General features: G+C 38.8%; 2 protein-coding genes across 2 annotated transcripts in view; both read left to right on the top strand.

Moving 5' to 3' along the window:
- Window positions 1-1,829: 1,829 nt before the first annotated feature.
- Window positions 1,830-21,179, top strand: ptpn3 (protein tyrosine phosphatase non-receptor type 3). The gene is made up of 26 exons (XM_026284908.1): window positions 1,830-2,299; window positions 6,209-6,378; window positions 8,009-8,116; window positions 8,245-8,287; window positions 9,012-9,090; window positions 9,188-9,232; window positions 10,071-10,123; window positions 10,302-10,419; window positions 10,505-10,592; window positions 10,721-10,809; window positions 11,118-11,181; window positions 11,346-11,476; window positions 11,609-11,734; window positions 11,859-11,972; window positions 12,074-12,164; window positions 13,580-13,657; window positions 13,765-13,821; window positions 13,905-14,061; window positions 14,187-14,350; window positions 14,453-14,543; window positions 15,571-15,635; window positions 15,760-15,900; window positions 16,295-16,423; window positions 19,253-19,398; window positions 19,474-19,609; window positions 20,186-21,179. Exons 2-26 carry the CDS (start codon window positions 6,235-6,237, stop codon window positions 20,264-20,266), a joined length of 2,538 nt encoding a protein of 845 aa, XP_026140693.1. The 5' UTR covers window positions 1,830-2,299; window positions 6,209-6,234; the 3' UTR covers window positions 20,267-21,179.
- Window positions 21,180-21,258: 79 nt separating this feature from the next.
- epb41l4b (erythrocyte membrane protein band 4.1 like 4B) overlaps window positions 21,259-23,466 on the top strand; it is a 29,480-nt gene continuing 27,272 nt past the window's right edge. Inside the window, exon 1 of the mRNA XM_026284909.1 lies at window positions 21,259-22,132. Coding sequence (XP_026140694.1) covers window positions 21,884-22,132 — 249 coding nt within the window. The 5' untranslated portion in view covers window positions 21,259-21,883. The remainder of the gene's footprint in view (window positions 22,133-23,466) is intronic.

Below are 23,466 nucleotides of genomic sequence, written 5' to 3'. Positions count from 1 at the left end.
TAAATTACATTTGACTGAAATGCTTGTATTGAAACATTCTGCATTCTACCTATGATATAACTGTTTTGTGAAGATAGACCACCGGTAGGAATATTTTTAACAGTGACTGTAAAATATGTATATTAGGTATGGAAATGACATATATTGACTTTTGATATGTGAGATTGCACTACTTTGGGCACTTTCAGCATTACTTTAACCAGCAACCAACCACACCCCAGCCCCCCGCACCGCCCACACCCACTGTCCTCTTTTTGGAAAACAAAAGTACAAACCCGATTCCAAAAAAGTTGGGACACTGTACAAATTGTGAGCAAAAAAAGGAATGGAATAATTTACAAATCTCATACACTTATATTTTATTCACAATAGAATATAGATAATGTATCAAATGTTGAAAGTGAGACATTTTCAAATGTCATGCCAAATATTGGCTCATTTTGGATTTCATGAGAGCTACACATTCCAAAAAAGTTGGGACAGGTAGCAATAAGAGGCCGGAAAAGTTTAATGTACATATAAGGAATAGCTGGAAGACCAATTTGCAACTTATTAGGTCAATTGGCAACATGATTGGATATAAAAAGAGCCTCTCAGAGTGGCAGTGTCTCTCAGAAGTCAAGATGGGCAGAGGATCACCAATTCCCCCAATGTTGTGGCGAAAAATAGTGGAGCAATAACAGAAAGGAGTTTCGTAGAGAAAAACAGCAAAGAGTTTGAAGTTTTCATCATCTAAAGTGCGTAATATAATCCAAAGATTCAGAGAATCTGGAACAATCTCTGTGCGTAAAGGTCAAGGCTGGAAAACCATACTGGATGCCGTGATCTTCGGGCCCTTAGACAGCACTGCATCACATACAGGAATGCTGCTGTAATGGAAATCACAACATGGGCTCAGGAATACTTCCAGAAAACGTGAACACAATCCCCCGTGCCATTCGCCGTTGCTGGCTAAAACTCTATAGGTAAAAAAAGAAGCCATATCCAACTACTAAAGAGGACTAAAGAGGAAAAGGAAAACCCAAGTCGTTATCAGCGCTCAGTTCAGAAGCCTGCATCTCTGATGGTACGTGGTTCTCTTTCAGGGAAGACTTTCCAACATGACAATGCCAGACCACATACTGCATCAATTACAACATCATGTCTGCGTAGAAGAAGGATCCGGGTACTAAAATGGCCAGCCTGCAGTCCAGATCTTTTACCCATAGAAAACATTTGGTGCATCATAAAAAGGAAGATGCGACAAAGAAAACTTAAGACAGTTGAGCAACTAGAAGCCTGCATTAGACAAGAATGGGACAACATTCCTATTCTTCAACTTGAGCAGCTTGTCTCCTCAGTCCCCAGACGTTTGCAGACTGTAAAAGAAGAAGGGATGCCACACAATGGTAAACATGGCCTTGTCCCAACTTTTTTGAGATGTGTTGATTCCATGAAATTTAAAATCAACTTATTTTTCCCTTAAAATAATAAATTTTATCAGTTTAAACATTTGATATGTTATCTTGAATATGCTGTATTCTGAATTAAATATTGAAATATGAAACTTCCACATCATTGCATTTAGTTTTTCACAATTTGTACAGTGTCCCAACTTTATTGGAATCGGGTTTGTATTAGATATAGAAATGACATATTTTGAGTTTTGATATTTGAAATTGCGCTACTTTGGGCGCTTTCGGCATTACTTTAACCACACCCCAGCCCCCCCGCACTGCCAGTATCCACTGTCCTCTTTTTGGAAAACGAAAATATGGTCACTCTAGACAAGCAGGTCTCCCTGCCTAACTAGCTGAAGGACCCCCAAAAACATTTAAAACCAGCCTACCTAGGCTGACAGACCAGTTTGCATGCTGTACTGACTCAGGGGAGGCAGCGCCCTTAACCGGCGGGCACACGCACCTGAGACTGCGCGCACACGTTGAAATTCCTGAGAGTTCACGCGCGTGCTGCGAATCACGCCTAAAAATCAACGCTCGTGTAAACTCGGAAGTTTGCGTGGGTTGGCAATCACATTCACATCGTGAAATTTGTGAAACGTGTTACAAGCACACTATAAGTAAGAAGGGAAACATAATAACACTGCATTTGCTACGTCCACGATAAATCTTAAATCTCATGTTGAGCGCAGTGACGCCGTGATTGCCCTCCCGAAGGAAACCGGAGAGAAAAAAATAACATAATCCGGAAGTTTACCGACACCTGCGACCACGATCGCCTTAACATGGAAAGTTGTCTCGCATCACGGGAACTATAAGCACTTAAAGCATCGCGGAAACATTCACAGCACCTCAAGCAGGTAACTTTCTGACGCTTTTCTATTCTATGGAAATGTCCCGTTTGGACTCTAGATTTGTGGGCTGGAGAAGGAAAATGGCAAATGACGTATATTTGGCTTTAAAAACAACAAATCTTTTCACTCTTGGATGGTTCTTCTTGTGAGATATCGCGATAAGCTCCGACACTTCTTGTTCCGTTTAGTCCGAAACATTTATTCGAGCCTGAATGTTGCTGCAGGGCTGTTCGTTGGCTCATGTTTCGTGACAGTTCGGTTCTGGGATCTGACAGAACAGGAGACCGAGCGGATCACCGTGGACTTGAGTCAGAAACGTAAAACGTCACACCCAGAAAAATCCCGTGTCTCACACAGAAATTTTGAGCTGCTTGTTTCTCGCATTGAAATGTCCAGTCTTGCTATTGTGTTTCAAATTCTTTACATTGCCGTATTTAGAGTCGGAAGGGCCTTTGTTTTTAAGTATGGTCTGAAGTAATTACACTTCCTACCTCGTCAATATCGCCTCTCAAAAGTGAGCTCGAGCGTGTAGCGCTTTCCAACTGAGCTACTGGTAAACATTAACTTTTAATGCTCGCCAAACCGTTCCCAAGCGTGTAAGTAAAAGTAACGATATATACTTTTGACTTCTGAAGTGTGTTTTATTTTGTCAGAAAGTGAGACAAAACCTGCTAAACGTCTGTTAGGTCACCATAATTCCCCTAGTTTTAGAGATTGGCTGCAACTTGTGGAACTGCAGCAGAGTCCCAGAGAGCGACCAGGATCTGTAAGGTAAGGTCTGAAGAGTGATTTAATGATGTTTCATTTGAAATAAGCGCAGACTCTTAATAAGAAGTATCATAATGTTAGTACCAAATAACATGGTAATTATGCCTGTATCAAATCCACTTCCTATCTAACTTTTTCTCTATCTCTTTCTCAAATTACACAGTAATTTATTGACATGAATGTTTTGCATACAATACAGCAAAAGCATCAACATACTGCGTATACAGTATATACACTCATCATTTATTCTCTAATACCAAATTTACACTTTGACTGTGACACAGAAGTGCTTCTGAAGTGAAAAGAGCAGCCCTGACTTATTGATGTCAAGATGCCTTAAAGGGTTAGTTCACCAAAAAAATGTAAATTATGTCATTAATAACCCTCATGTCGTTCCAAACCTGTGAGACCTCTGTTTATCTTCGGAACACAGCTTAAGGTATTTTAGATTTAGTCCGAGAACTTTCTGTCCCTCCATTGAAGCTGTGTGCACCGTATTCTGTCCATTTCCAGAAAGGTAAGAAAAACATCATCAGAGTAGTCCATGTGACATCAGAGGGACAATTAGAATATTTTGAAGCATTGAAAATACATTTTGGTCCAAAAATAGCAAAAACTACGACTTTATTCATAAATGTCTTCTCTTCCGTGTCTGTTGTGAGACATTTCAAAAATCTGCATTGTAGTGATATGCGGTTCGCGAACGAATATTTTAATGTAACTGGATCTTCTTGAACCAGTTTCCCAAATCGAACTGAATCGGTTAAAACGGTTCACGTCTCCAATACACATTAATCCACAAATGACTTAAGCTGTTAACTTTTTTAATGTGGCTGACATTCCCTCTGAGTTAAAACAAACCAATATCCCGGAGTAATTCATTTACTCAAACAGTACACTGACTGAACTGCTGTGAAGAGAGAACAGAAGATGAACACCGAGCCGAGCCAGATAATGACTTGATCTCGAGTAAAGAACCGTTTCTGTCAAACGCATCCGATTCGTGAACCGAGGAGCTGATGATACTGCGCATGTGTGATTCAGCGTGAAGCAGACCGACACACAGAGAATCTTAACTGAACAGTTTTTTTTGGTGATTGATTCTGAACTGATTCTGTGCTAGTGTTATGAGCGCGGGTAAACCGAAGGCTTGAATCAAGGGCAATAAACGCAAATGAAGCCATTAGGTCGAGCGCAAAAGAACTGGTGAACTGTTTTCTTCAACCGGTTTATTGAATCGAACTGTCCGAATGAACTACTGGTGATCCGAAAACCGATGCAACCGGTTCTTGACTCGAGAACGAGTCAGTGTTTTGTTCATTATCTGGCTCGGCTCGGTGTTCATCTTCACAGCAGTTCAGTCAGTGTACTGTTTGAGTGCATGCATTACTCCGGGATATTGGTTTGTTTTAACTCAGAGGGAGCGTCAGCCACATTAAAAAAGCCTAAGTCATTTGTGGATTAATGCGTATTGGACACGCGAACCGTTTAAAATGATTCAGTTCGATTTGGTGAACTAGTTCAAGAAGATCCGGTTACATTGAATGATTCGTTCGCGAACCGTATATCACTAAACTGCAGTGTTTTGAATTCTCTCAGAAGACACAAAAGAGTAGACAATACTCTGAATATGAGTATGAATAAAGTCATAGTTTTTGCTGCTTCAAAATATTCTAACTGACCCTCTGATGTCACATGTACTACTTTGAAGATGTTTTTCTTACCTTTCGTTTGGAACGACATGAGGGTGAGTTATTAATTACATAATTTTCGGTGACCTAACCCTTTAAATACATCTCAAGGGTGGCATAGAAGCGCTTCTGATGTGGCATTTAAGTGTCTTTAAACCCAGACTGTTTAATAGTAATCAGAGGTGCATTTACACAACAATTACAGCTGTATATTGTGATCCTAGGGGTGAAGGTGGGTCAGAGCAGGCATAATTTAGGCTTTTATGCTGCATCATATCTTTACACTAAATCTTAAGCAGGCACTGATCAACCTAGCTAAAGAAACTTGAAGCTAGCTTTTTTTGTGTACAGCTAATTATAAAAATTAAATGTCAACCAAACCAAAAACTGTTTTTAAGTATAGTATTAAAACGTTACTTAATGTATTGTTTTTACAAATGAAAGTATAGATTTGTCTCTGAACTATATAAAGTATGTACATAGAACACATTGACAAGACAGAATAACATAAAATATGCAACATACAAAATAAAATACACTTTCCCTCAGAACATTAATTAACTTTAAGTCACTGTTGTACCGAGTGTGTTTGAAGATCAAAGCTGCTTTCAATAGAAATTTGGCTGTGACAGATGCATGAATGTCCTCCCCCATAACATCTGCATTTGATCACTCTTTGACAGTGTAGAACCTTAAGGAAAGAAATGTTCACTATATTTCACTCTTTTGAGATGGTTTAAAGGAGAAAGTGTTTCTCTGACTGTGAAACTCTTTCTCGCTCTTTCGTGTCTCTATGGGTTGTAAAACAGTCCACATTCCTGGACTGTGCTGGGAGGAGAAAAGAAGAGTGTGAAAAAAAATGCGAGAACATGTTTAGACCTAGAGAGTGTGACTGAGTGTGTAATGTCTATGAGGATGAGTAAGAGAGAGTTACTGAAACCAAAATGCTCATAAACTGACGGTTTTGATACTGCATCTTGATGACCTCATAGCATGAAGCGCCATTTTGATGATATGAAAAGTTAAAGTGCCTCCCACAATCAGTGTGATCTTAAAAACAGGCTGACTGTTACTAAAATCACTATTTATGTGATATGTGTTTTTTACATTTTCATTAATTTCGGTGAGCTTGTCGTAGGCACGGTATCTGTGCTGACCTGTCCATCCATCATTCGGGGTGGAACGTTCTGTGTACAGAATGTATAATTACAGTTACAAGGGATTTGCTAAGGCCTCGTCATTGGATACAATTCACAACATGTTTTTTAAATGTCTGTTGCACACAGTACGAGAATGTACTGCATACATTTGTTTCAAAACACTGGAATGGCATGTACAGAAGTTCTGCACAAGTGACACGTTATTTTATTACAGGTAGTCATATTCTTCGTCATCGTCACCTTCTCGTTTGGAACAAGTGCTTGCGTTTAACCTGTCTGATTTCTTGTTTTGGCAGCTGTGCATATGTGACAGGGTTCGGAGATGACATCTCCATGGTGCGTGCTTGGAAACAAGATCACTGCTCTTGGACGCGCCGATCTATTCAAACATACACACATGCCGCGCTCCGGCCTACTCTGTGTAGTGCTCTTCCCTGATGGCACAACCCAAAATTTTACTGTCAATGTGAGTATAAATGTATATGCAGATGTCTTTGGATTGTAGGATGAGCGATTATGACTGTTAAAGGCCTAGAGAGAGAGAAGTGATGTGCATGTGTTCATGAGCTTGCCTTTATTGGCAGTCCGAGGGTGGAGATGGATATTACACTAGTGCTTCTCTTCTCATGTTCCATACTGCACTCCTGCAACCTTGGCTTCATATTCTGAAGGACAGCCACCCACCCTCACACACACACACACACACACACACAGGCACGTTGTCAGGCAGAAACAGTCATGAAGTCAACAGGAAATATGGTCTTATGCTAGATGATAGAAATGAGGGCAGTGGGCCTGAGGGCTCTGCTTGACAAAAGTATAGTGAGTTAAAAAATATTAAATGGGTATTAAAATGTTGATTCATGTAATTGACTCGTGATTATTGACAGTGACTGATAACATTGACTGGATAATAAAATAGTTTATCTCTCTGCTAATTAAGTTCCATATATTAATTTAATATTAGTTTAATAAATGTTAAACAAATGTTATCATCATTTAAGCATGAGTTCCACTATCATAAAATCATTTTCTATCTTTTATTCAGCCAGGAAAGCATTAAATTGAACAAAAGTGACCATAAACCTTTACAATATTACAAAAATAATTATATCTAAAAAAATCTATTTCAAATAACTTGTTCTTTTTACAATGTATCACAGTTTTCACAAGAATATTAAGCAGCACAGCCATTTTCAACATTAGATATGTTTCCATCCAAAGATGTGAATTTAACTTGTGCGCAAAACTGGAATATCACATAAAACATTTGCGAAGCACCGTTTCCATCCAACGAGTCAATGAGAATGAAATAGTCACTTCTTGATAAACCGGCACTAAATATCACTAAGAAAACTAGGTGAAGCCACTGAATATAATAATTTTCATAAGTAATAAATTACTTGCGCTTCAGAGAAAGCAGACGTAACACAATAAATGCATTGATTGCTTTTAGAGGTGGATGCCTTCTGTTTAGGAACGCAGTCATGTGAGACAGTATTTATACAGAAATACTTTGATGACAGACTTTGATCAGGCATTTCAGAACGACCAAAACCACATACAGATGCTGTGAACGAGATCAAGTTATCTCACAGCGCATGACTTTTTCAATGCCCACGGTGGAATTTATTTAGTAAATGTGTTTCCAATGTAGTTTATGCAAATGTTTTCTTATCTGAAAAAATGTTTGTCCTACTCAGTTGCGCGCATAAGGTTTTCATTCGCATTTTTCCATCCAGTAGTTTTTTATGCGATAATCCAAAATTAACATGGAAATACAGTAGGTGGATGGAAACATGGCTATTGTTTCTTGATCATTAAATCATGATTGATATGATTTCTGAAGGATCATGTGACACTAAAGAGTGGAGTAATGACTGCTGAAAATTCAGTTTTGTCATCACAGAAATAAATTACATTTTTAAATATATTAAAATAGGACACAGCTGTAATAATATTAACATTTGTGATATGTTCTTTTGTTATGTTTGTCTATGTTAACCCCTGTAGATTATGGTCCCTTCATACTGTAAATATAGGTTTGGTTAACCGTTACAGTTCTCAATGGGACAGTATGTGTCATTGCCTTGCAGAAACATGATGCTGGTCATCTGCTGTTCGACTTGGCCTGTGAACACCTCAACATAGTGGAAAAACAGTACTTCAGCCTGCAGATCAGCGAGGACACATCCAGCTCTCCGGTAAATGAATGTGTGGCTGCAAGAGAGCAAGTGTTTATCGCTATGACCCAGAAACAGAGAAAAGTAATGCCCTGACTTAAGAAACATGATGGTTTCAGTAGTTTAACTGATTAAATCTGTCATTTCAGAGGTGGCTGGACCCTAACAAGCCCTTTAAGAAACAGCTGAAGGGTGAGCGAGAAACCACACACACACACACACACACACAAACACACACACACACAGGCCCACCTATTTTTTACATTTGTGGTGGAAAATCAGATTAAATCAGGTTATTTAATTTTGCATGCACTTTCCTAACTTTTTTTCCATTTAGATTCCCTTTTTCCTCATTTAATGTTCACTTAAAGTCGCAGCATTTAAGATGATTCATTTTTAAATCAGTTATTTTTATTTATTTATTTGGACAAAATAATATTGCACTTTAATATTGGTCAGCTATAACAAATATTTTTAAAGAAATGCAGTTATGATAAACACAAAGAATGGATATACAGAATGCTGTTTGAATTCTGTGGAAATCTGCAGGCCTTTCTGCAGAAGTTCTGTGGAATCAGACTCCATGCAGGCACAGACTGCACATGTTTAATGAGTGTGTAATTTGAGTTATGTCATAGGAGTACAAAGAATTTAGTTTCCTTTAAAAGCACATCCGGAGACACATGTTTGTCTTCTCATGAGAATTGGAGGTGGCTGATTTAATTAATCAACTTATTTGAGTCATCAGACGTGAGGTGCATGCAATAAGGCACAGACGGTGATTGCAGCTCGCGCTTCAGTGCCTACCTGTTTTTTTACTTTAAATTATGGTTTAATAAATTGCTTTAGATTTCTGGCGAATTGCCAAAACCACAGTTTCCTCTGACTGTGTCCTTTTGCTCTCTCTCTCTCCCAGGTTCCGCTCCGTTCTTTTTAATATTTAGAGTGCGGTTCTTCATCTCTGACCCAAACTCCCTCCAGCACGAGCAGACCAGGTACATATCCCTGTTTATGTGCAAATAAGATTGAAATATATATATTATTTATAGGAATTGATTGAGAGTTTTTTTTAAACCTTATTTTGTTTTGCAGGCATTTTTATTTCTTGCAAATTAAGAAGGACATTTGTGAGGGGAGGTAAATATTTGTAGTTTTGCACCCATGCTACCATTCAAAAGTTTTGGGTTGGTAAGCTTTAAAAAAAAATTTTAAAGACATCTTATGCTCACCAAGGCTGCAGTTATTTGATAACAATGCATTAAAAACAGTAATATTGTGAAATATTTTGACAATTTAAAATAATTGTTTTCTATTTTAAATGGTCACTTGTTCCTGTTATGGTAAAGGTGAATTTTAGCAGCAATTAATCTAGTCTTAAGAGAAAGTGATATCAAATTCTAACTGATGCAAATGACAAAATACATTTTTAATGTTAGGCTAATAACCGATAAATAAAGGGTATATGAAACATATACAATTTATAAATAAAACTAGGATTTTTTTTATGCTACAACTGAATTTAGATATCATAACATTATGATTTACGATATGGAATAAGGCAAACTATAATTTTTTTTTGAAAAAGGTAGTTGTATAAATTATTAAGTATAACAAGTGCACTTTGTATATAGTATCATAGTATGTATTTATTTTTTAGGGCCCTCTTGGAATTGGAATTATTTATTTTATAATTTTTTGTATTGTTTCTATGAATTTAAAGATACCAGCAACCCACATCATTATAATACATGCAGGATGCTGGTTATGAATTACTTGAATAACCGGTGATTCTGGTTAGAGATTAAAGCTCAGGAAGTTAGGTTGTGTGTGGTCTGATAAACACTATTGTGTATAAGAATTATAATACACTATGGACATTTGCACCCTGACAATTAAATACCAAATATTTAATACTGACAAATACATTACTAAAAAAGTCACAACTCAACAATATCATGCTGTTTTTTTATTGCAGATTAAAGTGTCCTTTAAGCTCAGCCGTGGTACTGGCTTCTTACTCTGTTCAGTGTAAGTTGTAGAAATTGATATTGCAGAGGATGTGTCTATCTACCTGTAGGGAGTATGAGTCTTCTCCGGGAAATATCTGGGGTTAATGGCACTGTCAAAATTGGAGATGACTGTACTAAGCACATACAATCACCGTTTCTCAAACCTAGCATTCTAATACTCCTGTTTTGATTGACAGCTGAGCTTGGAGACTATGTCCCTGAAACTCCATCAGGATACCTCAGTCAGACTCATTTTCTTCCTGAGCAGGACCAAGAGTTCCTTCTGAAAGTAGAGTCGCTGCATCCACAGCACAAGTATGTCAGCACATGCATTCACACACACACACACACACACACACGTACAGTTATTAATTATATATTTGTTCTGAATGTGTTTCAGAGGTTTGTCTCCAAGTGAAGCTGAGCTTTGCTATTTGAATACAGCAAGAACATTAGACCTGTATGGAGTGGAGCTACATCATGCTCAGGTATAATGCTTTAAGTTGAAAATCCTGTTTTTCCAATTTGTACCAGAATGTTAAGGAATAACTATTAATATTGTTTTAAATTGGATTAATAATTTATTTAATTAAATTGTTTAAATCCCTGTTTATAGGATGTTAACAACCCTGCCCTCTGGGTGGGCATTACATCTGGGGGCGTGGCTTTGTTTTGCCATTTAATTTGCTCCAGTTTTTTCCCCTGGTAAGTTTTGGGCCAATCAGATTCTTTCTTGAATGTTTTTGGTTCACTTTACTTTCCAATTCACATATATGCTTGATGTATGTTCTTTGTAACACCCTCTTTTTAAGCATCTTCCATTGATGTTTACAGCTTTTATGAATGACGTTTGACAGTGCTATGGCTCTGTTTGTCAGAGCTGTGATTATCATTACAATGGATGTAGAAAAGTATAATTACTGTTATTAGTGTAATTAAGAGCCCTGGAAACAGTATCTCTTATGTTGATTCTGGTGTACTTTTGCTTTTTGAATGGCTGCTTTTTTTTTCAGGATTAACATCATCAAGATTTCATTCAAAAGAAAACGGTTCTTTGTCCACCTACGCCGGAAACATGTAAGATATGCATGATTAATCATGCTCTTCCTTCAAAACAGAAGCAAAATAATTACCATATAAAAGCCAGAGACACTTAAAGATGTTGAATACTGAAAAATCAACATCTTTGTGTGAGACTCGTGTTGTGTTCTTTTTTCCCCTCATATATTTTTGTGGTACAGGGCGAGCTGGGTCACCATGTGGTTTCTCTCTCCATGCCAAGTTCACGTGCCTGTAAAAATCTATGGAAATCCTGCGTGGACCACCATACATTCTACAACAGAAAACCCTCTCACTCGGCTTCAAAACTTAGGTACACAGGCAGAGTCACGACGGAGCCATTCTAAGATATACTGTGTTCTTTATTGCTGTACTGAGTTAATTAGAGTTCATTGCTGCCTCCACCAAATGAGTGTGAGTTTAATTGCATATATTTTTGTTAAAGCTCTATCCCACTGTACCGAAAGCTGGTTGGTGAGAAAATGTTGAACCCTGTGGTGAGGTCCATCTCAGTGGAACAACTAGAGACAAAGAGTCTACCCTCACGGTCACCACCCAACACGCCAAACTGGTAACAGTGCTCAGACACACTCGAATACATTTAACTTTTCATACATTTTAAACAAGGTCTTAGTCTTATAGCCTTAATATTAGGAAAAGTGTTTATAATAGTGTGAATATATCTTTCATTTTAGGCGGAGTCCTCGTTTACGTCATGACTTCCGTAAGCCACGCCCATCGTCTGTGGACAACCTGACCAATGAAATGAGCTATGTGACTGAGAGCGAAGATGTCTTCTATACTTACAGGCAAATTTACTCTACATATGCAAATGCACACAATCTTACAGCCATACCTATGTATTCAATAGTACACTCAAAGTAACTTATTAAAACTGATTGCACTGAAGGAAACCTCAGGAGGAGGGGCGGACGAGTGGTAGTTGGTCTCATAGTGATGATATGAACACCGAAGAGGATGATTTGCACATTTGGGATAAGGTGAGTGTTAGTGTACATGAAAGCCGATGATGCAAGATAAAGGGAAATGTGTTTCACAACAGTTTCTGAACTTCAAAGCTTCTTTGCACATCTTTCCAAAGGATCATTGCTTCAAAAATGAGTGGTTGGAATGAAGAAGTTCCCTGTGGTTCATTTCAGTGCAGTGTGGTTGGGTGTGATTGATAGATGGGGCAGTTAAAAACGATATTAGATTATGTGGAAATGCAGCAAAGTTTTGATATTTTTCCAGGAGTTGTAAGGAGGGTCATAGAGAAGTCAAAAAATGGCCATAAAAAATATTAAGGTGCAAAAATAAATACATTTGTAATTTAAATATAATTTTTGATCCTAAAGTGGGCTTAATTATTTTAATTTTAACTAAATATCCCAGACATGTTCTTGGTATTGGGGCTCTCCAACAATACCATGACTGAGGTGAGACCATTGAGCAAAGCACTGAACCCCCAGCTGCTCCCCGGGCGCTGCAGCATTGGCTGCCCACTGCTCTGTGTGTGTGTGTGTGTGTGTGTGTGTGTGTGCATGTTTGTTTATTAATGAACCCTGTATGGCACAGAACAAAAGGCACAGGACCTAAACCAAATGTCTGAATCCAGCATCGGGGCAGTCAGCTGTCAGAAATAATATCCAGTGTTTGCCATTCTGACAAATCCAAGCAGTAAACTGATACTACAGTCATGCTGATGAGTCACTAGGGAATGAACAAACTTTCAAACTACAGTGGGGTCCAAAATCTGAGACTACAAGTTTTTTTGGATTTCGGAAAGCTAAATGTTACGCAATTTGTATGATAATGTGGTAGTTCTAGGTCACATTTTTACCACTGAAGCACAAGTTGCTCTTTGGGTAATTCTCTACACTCTTAAAAAACCTTTTTTGCCTGAAATGGTTCCATAAAGAACCTTTAACATCTGGAGAACCTTTCTGTTCCACAAAAGCGAAAGAAGGTTCTTCAGATTGTAAAAAGGTAAGAAAGAGATGGTTCTTTAAAGAACCTTTGACTGAATGGTTATTTGGGGAAACCAAAAATGGCTCTTCTATGGCATAGCTGTAAGGAACCTATTAAGCACATTTTAAGAGTGTAATCATGCTGGAGAACACAAACTTGAGTTCATGCAACTGTCATTAAAGAAACAAGGACATTTTTGATTAAATAGAATCTATCAGTGTGTAAAACAGCTGACAATGAAGCTGTCTACTGACAAAAGAATAACAATATTCTGAGGTCACGTTTCGAAGCACTCCGTTGTTGTTTTTATTGTTTGCTGTTGTGAAAAATGTCTACATATGCTAATATGTCATTATTTAGTAGCTAGACTTCAGAATCTTCCATTTTCTGGTCCTCTTCCTACCCTGCCTGCTTCAAAGGGTCTATTTTTGTGTTTATGTGTATACAGAGTGTGACAGCTGATGGAGATCTGCTACTTGTGAGGATCAGCCCAGACCAAGAAGGGAAGTTTGGCTTCAATGTTAAAGTGAGTTGGTTCACAATATTTTTATTTATCGTCATTGTTTTAATTGCATTCAGATAGAGTTTTGTGTGGGAGTCCAATGTATCAGAATATTGTTGGCTAATATTCAGGGAGGCGTGGATCAGAAGATGCCCCTGGCCATCTCTCATGTTAACCCTGCATCTCCGGTAAGCCATAAAAATCATTTCTGCTTTTGAATGTGAATGGGTTCTTGGTTTTTGCAGTTGTACAAATATTGACTGTGTTGCAGGCCAGTTGCTGTGTGCCTCCGCTGATGGAGGGCGATCAGGTGCTGTTGATAAATGGGCGGGACATTTCAGAACACACACATCAGCAGGTAGTCATGTTCATCAAAGCAAGCCGAGAGTCACACAGCAAGGAACTTGCATTGCTTGTGCGCCGCAAAGGTATGATTTTTTTTGTTGATGTGCAAATGTGATTTTTGGGGAATTAATTGGTTTGATTGGATCATTGATGTGTCTTGTGCATGTAGCTTGAACATTCAGAAACCACAAACAGGGTTTGTTTACAGGTGTCTCTTTGCGAGTCGAACCCACACTACAGTTAGGTGAGGGTCTTACTCTACCAGGTGAAATATCCCCATTGTCCACTCAGCCATCTGGAGAGACGCTAGAGGAGTCCATGACCCGTCTGGAGAGGGGATTGGTCACCGGCACATTGCTTCTGCACTTTGAGGTTAGGGGATGTGAATATTTTACAGCATGTCTCAGTTGGCATGTGTGTGCACTGCTGATAATTGTAATCCGTGCATGTTTATGTGTGTTTTGCTACTCACAGAAGTTGTACAGGAAGAAAGAAGGCATGTCAATGTGTTGTGCAAAACAGTCCGAGAATATGGACAAGAATCGGTACAAAGATGTATTACCATGTAAGTTTTATTGCTTTTCCTGAAAAAAATGTATACATGCTAAATTGAATAAATTGTGGCCTATAATGCCTATATTCACAGTATAGCACACTTATGGTGTTATTGCTTGAAAAATGTTTACTATTAGGGCTGGGATGATGATATTGTATTCAATCTTAATATTGACAAATTATATTGATTCTTAAATTACAAGATTGTTTTTATGCTGAAAATTGACAGTCGGTCAGTTTTGTTATGAAATGCCAAACAATAAATATTTTGATGTTCTTAAATGTGTCTTGACAGTCTGCTGTAGTGATCATAACAGTATGTTTTCATGACCAGTCAACATTTAAAAGTTTATATTTTAAAATGATATTAAAATGTATCTAAATTAAACTGAATTGAGATTGCAGTAGGTCATTGGATAGGTCAAAACCCAGCCCTAGTTGTATTAAAGACTCACATATTTTATTAGAAAGCATCCTTCTGCTAGAAAATATAGTACATGACTTGTACACTGAGGTTAGTAGATGGTCTGCTGTAAAGTGACAGTAGGGTACTGTAGCACTAGCAACCGTGAGGTCATAGGTTCGATTCCTAGGGAATGCATGATAAAGTTTGAATGTAATGCTAGGTGAACATATGCTTTGTCATTGCTGTGACGATATTGTGTGTATTGTTGTTACACTATTGGGTACTGACCAATCAGCATCCAGAACTGTATGCTATGTTGGGTTGAGAGCTCAAAGAACAATTACAACTTCAAAAAGCTTATGAACATTTGAAAATTCAAAACAAGTTTTCAGGGGGGTTGTATTTTAAAAGTAGAGAGTGGTTGCTGAATGACCATGATGAGATTGAACTAAACTACAGTACTGAAGTAGATTACGGAGTAAGGTCAAACATATCATTTTATTTATTTGTCTATAAGCTTTCGATCAGCAGATGAGGCGTAATGCTCTTTAAAACTAGTCGTCTGAGGTGTTTTCACATAATCCGTAAATCCCTGTTCCTTATTCTCTGCTCGTTCATACTTCTCTTTCAGATGACATCACCAGAGTGGTACTGCAAGAAGAGGGGGATGATTACATCAACGCCAGTCACGTGAAGGTATGGATCACTACCTGTCTGCCTCGTTTCTATTCAGTATTTCATTTTTATAGTTGTGAATGGTTTTAATTTATGGCTCTAGATGACACTGATTTCTCCGCGTGTGTGTGTGTGTGTCTGTCAGACTGAGCCAGCAGGTTGTGTTTTATGGTACATCGCAGCTCAGGGTCCACTGCCGCACACCTGTACACACTTCTGGAGGAGCGTGTGGGAGCAGAACGTCAGTGTTATTGTCATGCTCACCACACTGACCGAGAGAGGACGGGTACTTCAACACATACATATGAAAACAGTTAGAACAACACAAAGAGTTACACAGTGTGCTGCAACATTCATAACCATGAACACTATACACACATACTCAAGACAGGAACCTACTTATACGCCAGAAAAACTCTTATTAACAAGCACACACAGAACACCTAATCAGACGATACCCATCACACACCTCCAGGTCCCCAAGGACAGCTTATTGTGAGTACTGTATACTTCGGCTCAGCTTGACTGTTGCTTGGTAACCAAGCGTTCTGCGTTCTTTTCCAGAGGGATGATTTAATATACTCTGTGTGTGAGGGAGGGAGGGAGAGACAGAGAGGGAGCACCATTGTGTATGTGTGTATGTCTTTCTATGCTCAGTAATCTCTTTTAAATTTCCACAGACCAAGTGCCACCAATACTGGCCGCATCCCCCAGAAGTGAGGGATTATGGGTATCTTCAGGTGTGCTGTCACTCAGAGGAGTGTAACCTGGCATACGTTACTCGAGAAATAACACTCACAAATACTCAGGTAACACAGGTGCAGTAGAAACAAACAAGAGCTTGTGTAATCACTTAAAGCAGCACATAACGCTCACAGAGTATACAGTTATGTATACAGGTAGACAATAGCAATTAAAACATGAGTTTGTGGCTTCGCGTACTCATGGTTTGACAAAATACACTTTTAAACTTTATAGTCTTTCTCCTCTGGGAATGGGAGTAAACATTTTGATGACTTATCTGGCACTAGACAGATTTCTGTCCAAACACATGTAGAATGAGAACGTTTCTCCTCCTAATATCCCTTAGCCTGAACTTGGCTCAGCAAATGCTACTACGACTACCAGCATACTGTTAGTCTTATACTGTGGCTAAATTAAAACCATGCACTACACTTAATATTTCTTCCACAAATCAAGGCATAATTTGGAGTATTACTGGAATATAACTTTTCTTATACCATATATGGATTAGTATGTTATAAAGTTATAGTGTTCCTGTAGCTCAAGTGGTAGAGCATTGCGTTAACAAGTGCATGGTTGGGGGTTCGAATCCCGGGGAACACATGATAGGAGAAAATTGTTAGCCTGAATGCATAGTAAGTCGCTTTGGATAAAAGCAACTGCTAAATGCATAAATTTTAATTAAATTTAAATTTAATAAAGCTAGCAACTAACTATGGCTTAATTGAATTCAGAATAGCACACTAGCATTTTGTTATTTTTATACTAATCTTTATAAGGGAAAAATCATATGTGCAGTGTGCCAGTATGCTGTTCATAATCTATGGATGAATTCGGGACAACATACTAGAATAACTCTTTTACTTTTCTTAAGGCTGGAATACACTATACGGTTTTCCCCTGATTTAACAGTCTGGAAAACTTGTTGTTAGTTACCAAAAGTCAGAGCTAGTCTGCACATTTCATAGAAAATCAGATACTGATCACAGATCACAGATACTGTCCTATCTAAATAAAAAGGCATAAAAGGCCAAAAAAATTATCTTAAAAACATTCCTGGTAGAGTGTGAACGTCAGCCATAGTGTATGATGGCCAGTTTTCCCTCTGTGACTATTAACTATTACAAAGTCTGCAAGTTTTTGATGCCAAGTATTTTAAAATCGGTTTAAAGCCTAATGAAATCAAAATGCACATTTTATTTTGTTAGCACGCGTTGCTACTCTCGAGGTAAACAATTAATCCGTGCAAATTAATCCACTGAAAAAAATGTTCATGGTGATCTTTAATCAAAATCTGAACATTTACTTCCTCTCTGGAATGGGATTCCTTCTCTGATGATGTCAGTTTGATGGTTTGGGCAGAATATCCGTAACCACACCCCTCCAACCGTTAGGTGGCTGTGAGTGAGAGACCGAGGTGGAGCGCAAAAATAAAACCTGTATAGGTACTATATATTTAGCTATATGAAGAAATAGTAAGAGTATATATTAACTGTGCTTCTCTATATATGGCAGAAATAGTAAGAGGAGACAAGGAGTAAATAGTAATATACTATTATTATATAGCTATGCGAGTAAGCAGATTAACTATTCTAATACTAACTATTTTTATATTAGATATGGCAGAAACAGAGTATACAAGTAAAATGTAAATACGAAATAGCATGAATATAGCATATGTATACAAGTAAATAGTAACAACATTTCATAGAATATTTTAATTTGCAATATTATACTATTCTTACCATTTTTTCCATTTCATGGGGGCTTTAAATAATAAAAAGAAATGTTTCATGAAATTATGCACAGCTGTATGCAGGGTCAAGATGCTCAAGAGCCATTTTGGTCCCTCAGTTTATGATTTTAGTCTTATTTTTGGCAAAATTCTGTTTCTTATGTAAATGTTTGTAATTACTCATGATCTGTCAGTCCCATTATGATGGAGTTTAAAGTTTCATTTAAAACAGAATTTTGACTTTAGGTGTGTTAATGTGAAAGCTTCTTGTGTGTGAAAGAGCATTAATGTGTGGGAGTATCTGTGTGCGATGGTGAATATGGCAAACAGGGCATGTACCACTGTGGTCGAGAGCACGGGACCGTGCGCATACACAGTACATGCTCACACACTCACAAACAATCTATCATTGCTGGAGAAAGGAGACCCATCTGTTGTCTCTGTTGGTGGGAGTTAATCTCAGCACGGACAGCAGACGGAGGTTACATCACACGTTCATCGTCTATATAGAGTGTGTGTGTGTCTCAGATGAAAAAATAAAGAAAAGGAGAGAGGAAAAGGATGATTGGGGGTACAGGAAAAATGCCAGTGTGTGAGTGTTCATATCACACAGCTTGCGAGCCAATTATTCCTTTCTGCCCGATTTGTCACAATAAATGAATTATTTTTTCCACTTTGGCCTTCAGACTGTGACTCACCTAAAGATCACTTCGTCTTCTTGCACCCACTTATAAGATCATGATAGAACTGAGAGGGAATTCGAAATGTCATTGTATTTAGCTAATATGCAGTTGAAAATGTTTTAAAGAATGACAGTAATCTGGGGCCACGTTTATAAAGCCCAAGTAACATCTGACTTTATCCTAAATTCCATGAATTTCATGTTATGTAAAAAGTGAGGAACATACTGGATTTATAAAGGCAGACACTGATGTGAAAATGCATGCATACAAACTTTTTGTGCTCATATGTCAGTAATTGATGTTACACTGATTATATAAAAACATGTAGTGCTTTCATTCTAATAATATTTCATATAAATATCCATCTCCATAAGGCAAAACACAGGCATGCTTAGACTTGTCTGCTTTTAAACATAATCGTTCAAGCATTCTCTTGCACTCAGCCTCACCCTCTTTTTTTTTTTTTTTTTTTTCAGTCAGGACAGCAGCGCTCGATCACTCATTTGCAGTATGTCGCCTGGCCAGATCACGGGGTACCAGAAGATTCCTCAGACTTCCTGGATTTTGTCCAGTCAATGAGAAGTATGAGAAAGGAGTCTGTGCCTCTCATGGTCCACTGCAGGTGAGGGGACTTCCAGCACACAGACACACCGATGTCATCAGGTGCTCATTTAACCAAGAGAATGTTTTTCTGCAGTGCTGGCATCGGGCGGACGGGTGTGTTGATCACCATGGAGACCGCCATGACACTGATGGAGAAGGAAAAGCCAGTGTATCCCCTAGAGATCATTACCTTGATGAGAGAACAGAGGGCCATGATGGTTCAGACATCGGTACTAACACCCACACACACAGAGACAATACACACAAGTTAAAGACGTGTCATTTTGCACTACCAGAGATTCAGAACTTAAAACACTTATCTCTCCATTGATAAACTGATTGTTTTGCCTTAAACTCATACAGATTGGTTGAGCTGATGCTACTCTGTTCAGCCCAGCTGGACTGGTTAAAAAAAAAAAAACTTTGCACTTTTGATGTGATGCAGAAAATACATGCTTCACCTTTTACTACATATTCAGTTAGAACATATCTTCAGATAAAATACAACAGCAGTGACCCTTTACACTTCACTCAAAGGAGTCACACACTTATTAAAAGGGTTGGAAAGATGGACATTTAACAAAACTTTTCTGCCTATGCAGTAGAAACCCCAAAAATGACATTTTCACATTAACTATGTGAAAGGGTCAAAGGAGATCAGTCAAGGTGGTTCAGATGTAGCATCACACCATGTATGGCTAAAATGGCTTTTAAAGATTCGTCCACTGGATCAAATGGTTTAATATCTTAGATTGATTTTATTGGATATGCCAACATTATTCACTCTGTGCATGCTTGTTTTTCAGTGCCAGTTCACCTTTGTGTGTGAGGCCATTCTGAGGGTGTACAGAGAGAGAACGAAAAAAAGCTCAACACCTAACAGTTGATTCGAAAAGAGGGACTGGAGGGGAGTGTTTGAAAACACACAAGTGAAGGAAGAAGCTGTGATCCGACTGTCAATAAAAACGGATGAAAAAGGGGCAGGAAGTAGACGGCGTGTCTGGATAAAGATGGATGGACAATCTCTTCTCTTGCTGTGGCTCTCCTGACAGCTGTGCGGATCAAGGAAGAACATAAAGCACTTTGACACGTATAAGCTTATAGGGCCCTACAGCACACATACTCTCACTTTCTCTGTCCCACACACACCCCAAGTGCTATATTCAGGTTAATCTCACAAAATCTGTCAAGAAATGTTCAGGCCACATTTCACCCTAAACTTAAGAGGAAAAACTATGTAACTCATATTTTTGCATATAATAAAAATGTAAAAGTAGTTCTATAAATCCATGTTTAGAACATTTTAAGTTTTTCTCTTTTTTGGAATACATTATATTAAGAGCAATTACTGGTTAACACATTTTACTCCCAAATTCGCATTACTACACGAGTCCCTTTGAAATCGTCTTTTTTTATTGCAGAATAAATGACAGAATTATTTACTTAAAATTGATATAGTTTAATTATAGGCCATGATGAATAAATAACCTACTTAAAAAATCATATCTTTTTGTTTTTCATGTCACAATAATACAAATTGGGGGGGGGGGGGGGGGGGGGGTTGACAAGATGAGCTTGAAATGTTCGGAAAATTGTGCCAAGAAATCATAATGGTAAACTTACTTTTAAAAAAAAACAAATAAACAAGCTACATTCTTTAAATATATATATTTTTTCCTTTTGATTTTGAGGATAAATTGTGACCTGTAGATTCTTTGTGAGATTGCCCAACCAAACCACTACTAGAATAATTAAATTCACCTCTGTTAATAAATAAATAATAAAAATGTGTAATTGTTATCACGTTGTGTCCCTTCTATTATTCATGGTGGGGATGATTGGGGGGGGGGGGTGACTTGAATGAGCGTGCGTGAAATGCTGACGATTGGCGCACACCGTTTCCTGCTAGCAGACTTGCCGCACTTGCACCGCACAGTATGAAGGATGTTTGATTTGTAGTCGTTGCTGGGGAATTCAGTGATGGTAGCTCTCGTGAAGATAGACCACTGTTTGTCTTACCAGCAGGTAGCGCTGCCACGCGCACACTGACCCGAAGAGGGGAAAAAAGTTTGAGTGTTGCTCTGAGATTTAACGCTTGCGCAGAACAGGTTGCCTGGCCAGTTCCTCTGGTTGACTTACCTGAGAGGTACATCAGTTTCGGTCAATAACAGAAAGGAACTAACGCGCCGTCATTCCGGCGAACGCGAGAAGTTCAGTTAAAGCGCAATTATTATTTATTCGACCGAGTGAAAGGACCGGAGTATCCTCTCTTGTTTTTGCCAGCTGCACTCGTGTTTTCTAGCCCATACGCCACGAGGAAACGGAGCTCGTGACAGGTCGCCGTATCCCGACTTGTCCCCACTGCATTGAACCGCTCAGTCCGGTAGACGCCGCCTTTCTTCGTCGCGGAAAGCCTGGGAAACAGCTGGATGCCTGCCTCTTGATCGGTCCGGTATCGTTGCCGTTTTGCCTGGTTGATTAATTTTGCTGTCTCGCGGGGAAAGATGATGGGCTTTCTGCGCAGGACGTTTAGCCGTCGGTCGAAACGACGCTTTCGGACGTCAGATGAACTGGATGGGACCGTCAGAGGCGGAAACGCAGTGCTTCAGGCGCACCAGCAGCAGGTGATTCACGCGCCGATCGTGGTGACCGGTGGAGCCGTGGTCCACATCCCCGCGGCGGGCAACAGCAAAGACGCCATCACATGCAGAGTCTTGCTGCTGGACGGATCAGATGTCAGTGTGGAGTTACCGGTGAGTGGAGCTTTTCGTCAGAGAAAAGTCACCTTGATTGATTTAAATGTAGTGCTTAACAGCAAAGTTCGGTTTTAACAACCTGTCACTGTGTGGCCGGCCGGATTTCCCCGTTGTTGGGTCCTGTCCCGGTAAACAGATGGTGCTCGTGCTCCCGTGCTCATGTTTACTTCCCACCTACAGCGACCGCTCAACCTGTCACACACAACCCTCAGATTCCCTCGAACTCTGGGAGCTTTCGCTGAAAATGAAACAACCTGGGAGATAAACACACGAGGAGTTCCCCAGCTCCAGCTTTCTTTCTCTCCCTCTCTCTGTTCAAGTGTTTTCCAGAAATGATTTCCCATTTGAGGTCGGTGAACCAGTTGGGAACTTAACCTTTGGTCCCTGTTATGCAGCTCGCGCCATGTAATGTCTTTCACTTTCTGACTGACAGTTCGTCTGTTTGTAACTCTACGTGTTGTCAGTTCACTACTGAATGTCTCTTTTTAACACCACACCTTCTACTTGAAGCGTAAATTTGTGAATTTGAGGTATATCCAAGTAATCTCCATTTACTTCAGTTTTGGACAAAATTGACTGATTGTATGTTTCTTCTCAGCCAATGAAAACATTTCCAAAGAACCCAAAACATTAAGCTCTGTCACCAAGCAACAGCCAGAAAGCCTGTGTCTTAAGAGTTCAAATCTTTCCTTGAATGTTTCTCAAAGTACAAAGCAACAAAACAAAAATATGTATATAGTTGCTTAAAATATAGTGATTAATAAAATAAAATGGATAATATAATTTCCTTCACTTGATAAACTGTAAATAAATAATAATTTACAAATAACTGAACATTACCACGTCATCTTTTTAAGAACTGAATTATCTAGACAATTAACAAGTGTGTTTATGTAAATACATGTAGAATACGCACATCTGTGTACTGTATAAGCTATAACGTTACTTCGGAATTTGTATGGTATGCTGTTAATTGAACTAAAACTGACATCAATGCTCCTCATTGCAATCGAGTGCTTAAAGGGTGAGTTCAGCCAAATATTAAAATTGTCATGTGGTTCCAAACCTGTAACACCTCCGTTAAATTTCGGAACACGAGGTGTTTCTCAATGTCAAGGAAGGATCCTCGGAAGAAAGTATTTCGAGGATGCTACGTCATCGACAGCCGTCGAAGGACTGTTCCAATGTCGAGGATCCTCAGAATTTCAACTAAGGCTCGGTGTTCATCTTCTGTTCTCTCTTCACAGCAGTTCAGTCAGTGTACTGTTTGAGTAAATGAATTACTCCGGTATATTGGTTTGTTTGAACTCCGAGGGACTGTCAGCCACATT

Source organism: Carassius auratus, chromosome 16, assembly GCF_003368295.1.
Source record: "Carassius auratus strain Wakin chromosome 16, ASM336829v1, whole genome shotgun sequence".
NCBI lineage: Eukaryota > Metazoa > Chordata > Actinopteri > Cypriniformes > Cyprinidae > Carassius > Carassius auratus.
The sequence above is the reverse complement of the archived record's forward strand: the minus strand, read 5'-3'. Positions and strand labels throughout refer to the sequence as shown.